The sequence below is a fragment of the Solanum lycopersicum genome, chromosome 5 (genome assembly GCF_036512215.1).
Source record: "Solanum lycopersicum chromosome 5, SLM_r2.1".
NCBI classification, from domain to species: Eukaryota; Viridiplantae; Streptophyta; class Magnoliopsida; order Solanales; family Solanaceae; genus Solanum; species Solanum lycopersicum.
The window spans coordinates 66330728-66337118 of NC_090804.1; the positions used below are offsets into that span (position 1 = coordinate 66330728).

The 6391-nt window shown below is 25.9% G+C and overlaps 1 protein-coding gene across 1 annotated transcript; it reads right to left on the minus strand.

Moving 5' to 3' along the window:
* Positions 1-3752: 3752 nt before the first annotated feature.
* On the minus strand, positions 3753-6119 carry LOC101251381 (uncharacterized). Its single transcript, XM_004239872.5, has 5 exons — positions 5800-6119; positions 5017-5119; positions 4399-4526; positions 4204-4258; positions 3753-3910 (listed from the first exon to the last, which is right to left on the minus strand). The coding sequence occupies exons 1-5, from the start codon at positions 5923-5925 to the stop codon at positions 3894-3896; spliced, it is 429 nt and encodes a 142-aa protein (XP_004239920.1). The 5' UTR covers positions 5926-6119; the 3' UTR covers positions 3753-3893.
* Between the last annotated feature and the right edge of the window lie 272 nt (positions 6120-6391).

Here is a 6391-nt window from a genome sequence, read left to right on the forward strand (position 1 = left end):
TTCAAATTCATTGGCCCTTGAGGCTTGGATCGAATGGGGTGGGTCGTCCCTTTTCGACAGCTCTAATGTACCACATCGATAGAGTATGGAGTTATTTTTCATTTTATATTATTTGAGAAATATTTAATTTTTGAATTGACTGTTGGGCTTGAGTTCGGCCTAATATTTTGATTGTTTTATCACATAATATCGGGCTAAACTCAAATCCAGCAGCCAATTCATGATTTTAACATGTCCAAGCCATATTAAAATTTTTAGAGATCTCATCCCTCGTCGATGTGGGATATATCTTCATAACCGATTAACAAAACATCAATTTAATCGTTTAGAACAATATTTCATCCTCTAATATTTTCTTATTCAATATATTAATAAGACATGTTATTTCCTCAACTCTTTTAAGTAGATTAAGAGAGAACTATTTTTTTTCAATTTTATCTTTCAAAGCATCTAATGGATTAAATTAATATTACAAGGATAATTCAATAAAGCACCAAAATTAGTAAATACTATAATGCAAATACCTTTTTTAATATACTTTTAGATAGATTCTATAAAAAGAAAAGTAATGTTAAGGAAGATCTCCATGTATACTATCCCATATGATATAAATTTATTTTGGTTAATAGTGTAATTAATTTTTATATTATCACAATATAATTTAACTTATCATTCAGGTTTAGTTATTATTTTAAATATTCAATCAATTAATCACACAAATTAAAAGGTTTAATCTGCAAAGGTTCTAAATTTTTCAATAGTTAGTTGCTTGACTTCAAAGCTTTACCATCCCTTTGCCGCATCTAAAAAAGAAAAGTAATTCACATAAAATACGAAGAAATTTTAATCACTTGAGTTTATATGATACTCTTTATTCTAAATAGATAGTTTCGATAGTGTAATAATGGATCGCGACTTAAATCAACTTTTTGATGAAATAATAACTTTCCATCAATATCAATATAGGTTGGTGTACCACATCGATTTGGTATAGAGTTATTTTTCTTTTTATACAGTTATATTTCTCGCCTATGAATTCGTTACTCGACATATATTAGACTCAAATTTCATTTTTTATCATTGTATTCGCTGATTTAGGCTAATTCATGTCAAACGACCAAGTCAATGAGTGAGTATTATCTAAGTCGTATTAAAAAGCTCTGAGCAATGTGAGATATCTATAAATACTTCTTCGATATTTTTTATTTGTTCAATATATTAATAATGCATGTTATCTACTTGTCTATTTTAACAGATTTAAGAAAGATACTTTTTTTTTTCAAACTTGACCTTTATCACTAACTCACCACTTCCCAAACTTGTAATGGAAATATTACTCCAATTGTTTATTTTAGGTTTTAAAAGTGTAAATGATAAAAGTAATTTAATGAAAATAATATTTAATTAATATTTTATTTACAAATTGCATTGTGGCTGAACTAAGAGGGAATGATGATCACAAAGAGATAAAGCATGATAAAAATACATATTTTTACAAAGCATCTATGGATTAGATTAAGGTTACATGGATAATTCTAGAATAAGACCAAAATTAGTAAATATTATAATGGATGACACCATTAAAAGAAAAAAAAGTAATGTTAAGGAAGATTTACTACTATTTATTTAGTACATATGTTATAACTTTTTATATGTATTAGTAGTGAAATTAATTTTTATATAATAAATTTATCGCTCAATCATTTAGAATATAAAGTTAAATTCAATTGAATTGATCACTTGAATCTATGAGCTACTTTTTAATTTGCATTTTTAGGGTCAACTTTCATTTTTGTGCTTGGTTACGAATTTTTCTATTCAAGTAAAAAGAATAAGATTTTTATGCTTGATACGATTTGAATTCAACGGATCTTTAATTATTCATTTTTTAGCTTACAAGAATTCTTTTTTTTTAAACCACTAGTGCATTGAATTCAAACTAATTTGGATATCCCCCTTTCACATTCTTATCTTTAGCTTAAAAAGAATTTCAAAAGTCAATTATTCTAAATAGAGTAATTCTTGAAGGCTTTTGAAAATGCCAAAATTATCTAAGAAATTTTGGAGGAAAAAAATATCTCAAAAGCTAATTGATAATAACTAAACTTTTTAACTAGATCTTCATATCTTTTGATTCTACACTTTATATCTTAATTTATTTAATTTGTCTTTTTGGTTGAAGTCATCTATAGGAATAGAAAAAGTGTTGATTTCATTTGTAGTTATCTTGGAGGTACAAAGTAAAAGAAAGATTTGACCAAACAAAATAAAATTTGTATTAGTTTTAATTTATGTTCTTTGGTTCTCAGCATTCGATATCTATATTTAGACCCTAACTAATCTGAATTCATACTAAGCAAATATCCTCTAATTATTATGATCAAATGTATAAAATGGATTAAACTAAAGATCTTTGTTTTATTATTAATTACTTGATTATTTTTAGATGATAACTAATAGAACAGAGTCTAACACTATGTCATTTTCAATTTTGATATATTTTGAATGTTTGGATGCTATGCTGATACAAAATATATTTGTAAGATTCTTCTTTATCGATGGTGATCAATCATGATTTTCATAGTCAAAGTATTTATAATAATATTAAAAGTTTGAATATCTCTCAACTCGCGAGGTCATAAGTTCTCTCATATGTCTATCTATAGATATGAGAGATTTGATCATAACTCCAACATTGATTCGGAACCATACCCTATCTCGACCTTGACTTGGGACCAAACACTTGACCTCAACTTGAGAATCAATTACACTCCTGACTCGAGACCTTACTCCCAACCTTCGCCCCTGACCCAGGACCCAGATTTGACTTTGACTCGGCTGAATGATAAGTGATCCAACTCATTAAAATGTAAATTAAATAGGACGATTTTATAAATTTGGATTGAAATTATCTTCTTAAGGTAGAGGATCATATTCATTCCACCACAATCCAAGATGAGCTGATGATAAAGTTTTTGAGTGATCAAAGTAACTTGTATATATTTTTTAAACTTATTTATACATTATATACCAATATTATTAAAAATATGGAAAGGACTTATACACTAACATCAGTCATAAGTTGGGGAATTTTTTTAGATTATAAGTAATTTAATTTTATATACTTATATAAATAGTTTCAAAGACATTTAAGTCATCTTTAGGGGCAAAAAAAATGTATTTGAGTTTGGGCTTTGACAATACTTATTGGGTCTTCATCCAAAAGTTCTAAGAGCCCACTCTAGTTTGCACTAAAATCCTATTTTGTGGTACTCTTTAATTTATATTCTTCGTAACGAGATAATTTTTAACGGAACATAAGTTTTATATTATAATATTTCATAAGCTATGCCCAAAATGATGTAAGTTTCTAAAGAACTTATGGTCCACTAACCATAAGTTCGATTCCTAAAAGCTAAAAATTAAAGTTCAATTTATTTGAAAGATAAAAATTAAAGATCAATATATTTAAAAAAATTAAAACGTACAAATTTAATCTTGGACAACGAAGTTGAGCTATTTAATTATGGAGGGATTCGTGCATGCTATCATACCGTTTGATGAACATATATAACTGTTCGAAAAAATATTTTCTACTCATAACAATTTATCTGATGAAATAAAAATTTCTGTAAATTGTCGATATATATCATTCCATTTTTTTGTGTGTGTGACGTTCATATGTATTCCTTTACTAATCTTATCCAAAATATCAATAAAAATATTTAGTAAACTAAAAAGATAATTAGAGATGAACATAAGAGAATTATTTCAGCAAACTGTAAATAGTAACTAATATTATACCGATTTACAAACTAAAATTTAAAAAGAGAGAAAAAAAAAAGAACTGAAATTTTGTAATATTCATCAACTAATCCTCTCCACTTCTCTTTTTAGTAGTACAATGATCCTGAAAATAAAAAATTAAAAAAAAATTGTTATTAATAATAATTGAAAAAGATATATCATGTTTAAATTAAAGAAATATCAAACAATATATTATTATTATTGATGTGCGAAAATCACGTGATTCAACCGATGCCTGACACCTTTTTCTATTAACAAAAATCTTTTCATCGAGCCTTTATTTTCACAAATCAAAAACAAAAAATAAAATAATTCCTTTTTAATATCGTCAAAAAAGATACGTAACAATATTATTCAATAATATAATTATCGTTATATTAGATACATGAAACGTACCCTGCCACCAATTTCCTCTTGAAGCAGAGTTTGAACCATCTCCATCTTTCTTTACCTAATAAAATTAACCACAAAATATTACAAAATGTTTTTAAAAAATGAAGTTTATTACTAACAAAATTAGTGTTCTTTTAATTATCTAATTATATATTATATATGATATAGTAGTGAAAAAAAAAATCTAAAAATACTTACAATATTATTCTGTGAGCCAGTGGTTTGATTATTTGGAGGATAAACATCTTGGCCACCATAGTAAATAGATGAACTTAAATTACATGGAGCTTCTACTTTTTCATTTTGACTTCTTTTAGATCCATTCTCTGTAAAAAATAATAAAAAAAATACATATATATATCGTTTGAATCAAACGTTTACTACTATGTCAGAAATTATAGTTCATAAGCAATAACGATATAATTTTATTTTTTATTTTTTAATTAAAAATTACCAAATAACTATCATGTTCAATCATGACTACCACACGTAGTAGAGTCTTATGTTCACTATTATGTCAGAAATTATAGTTCATAACCAACAACGACATAACTTTATTTCTTATTTCTTAATTAAAAAATTGTCAAATAACTATCATGTTCAATCATAACTGCGACTCGTAGTAGAGTCTTACGTTTACTATTATGTTAGAAATATAGCTCATAAGCAATGACGACATAACTTTATTTCTTATTTCTTAATTAAAAAATTGTTAAACAACTATCGTGTTCAATCATGACTCCAACTCGTAGTAGATTCTTATCGTAGAGTAGGATATTGACATTATATAATATAAATATATTTTCAGAAATTAACCTGAAGTCCCATATTTTGTATTATTTCCATATTGGTTGCCTTGATCTTGGATTCTTGATGAACCTCTATGATCCCCTGAGTGAATTGGATCCCTTCTAAGTCCCTAAAAGTCAAAAATTAAAAACATTTACATTATTAAGTCATTTAATAGATAATTACAAAAAAAAATTCTTAATTATTATTAATGAATAATCTAATAAAAATAGTAAATAACATGTTAATCACATTGTAAGATGCTAATGAATATAAGACACAAGAAAAAAATAGAGAATCTAAAGCAAGTCCTTTTTTCCTGAATTTTTAGTTATTTTAGTGGATAAACTTGATGTTTTGCTAACCAATCTCTTTAATTATGTGCTTAATTAATAAGCTAAGGTCTAAGAGGGTTCACTGAATATTTATTCAATTAATAGTTATTATCTGAGTTTAAAAAAATTATTTTTCTTTAATTAAGAAAAAGACTTTTTTTAAGATAATACTAATTCTCACTTGAGTAAACAAAAGAAACAATTAATACAAACATGAAAAAAAAAGATGATTAATTTTCTTTATCTAAAACTAGGAGAAAACTTTTTTAAAAAAAAATAACTAATGAAACTATGAAAAAAAAAAAGTTTCATATGCCAAAATGTATATGAACATAAAAATAATGGGTGTAGCTCAGTTGACGAATTATCTACAGTGTTAAATTTCTTTTTTACAATTAAAAGAATACGTAAAATTCACTTATTTCACGTAAAAATAATATTGCGTTAATGATAAGAATAAAATACAAGATAATACCGTGGAAGGTGGACCAAAAACAGAAGCAAAGAGAGTGGAGTTTGAAGGCTCTTTGGGACCAAAAAGCTCATTGGTGAAGGATGAAGAAGAGGAGGAGGAATCAATCACTTGCTTTGCCTTTTCCATATAGTATTAATACAAATTTAAACAAGAAATAGATATATTAAGGTCCTTTTGAAATAGAAAAAAAAATATTTTTATTTTGTCTTAATTGACACTCAAATATATATATTTTTTTAAAAAAAACACAAATTTTTGGTGTTATAGATATGAGAGGAGTATTATTGCACGTGAAGTTGTTTTCTTGTGTGTTTTGTGATAAGAAATAAAGATTTGTCACTTCTATTTATAGTGTCAAAGAAAAAACATAAGATACATTTGCCCCATGCACAGGGGCAGATACTATTTCTTTGTCGGTTAAATGAATATTGAGTCTAACTTAATTTGAAATATTAAAAAAAAAAAATTCAGAATCACTCAAAATTATATAAACAGATCATATTATTACTTTTTAATTTAATGTGAGACTCTTTAATACTGCATGTTATACCTAGAGTTGAATATCTAAAGTATGTATAATTTAGTATGGAGC

Bases quoted from the DNA above. Each gene is read 5' to 3' on its own strand.
- LOC101251381 (XM_004239872.5), bottom strand. From the start codon at position 5,925: ATGGAAAAGGCAAAGCAAGTGATTGATTCCTCCTCCTCTTCTTCATCC. The intron at 5,120-5,799 runs GTATTATCTTGT...TTTGACTTTTAG, and splicing joins TTTTTGGTCCACCTTCCACG to GGACTTAGAAGGGATCCAAT. The intron at 4,527-5,016 runs GTTAATTTCTGA...TATTTTTTACAG, and splicing joins TACAAAATATGGGACTTCAG to AGAATGGATCTAAAAGAAGT.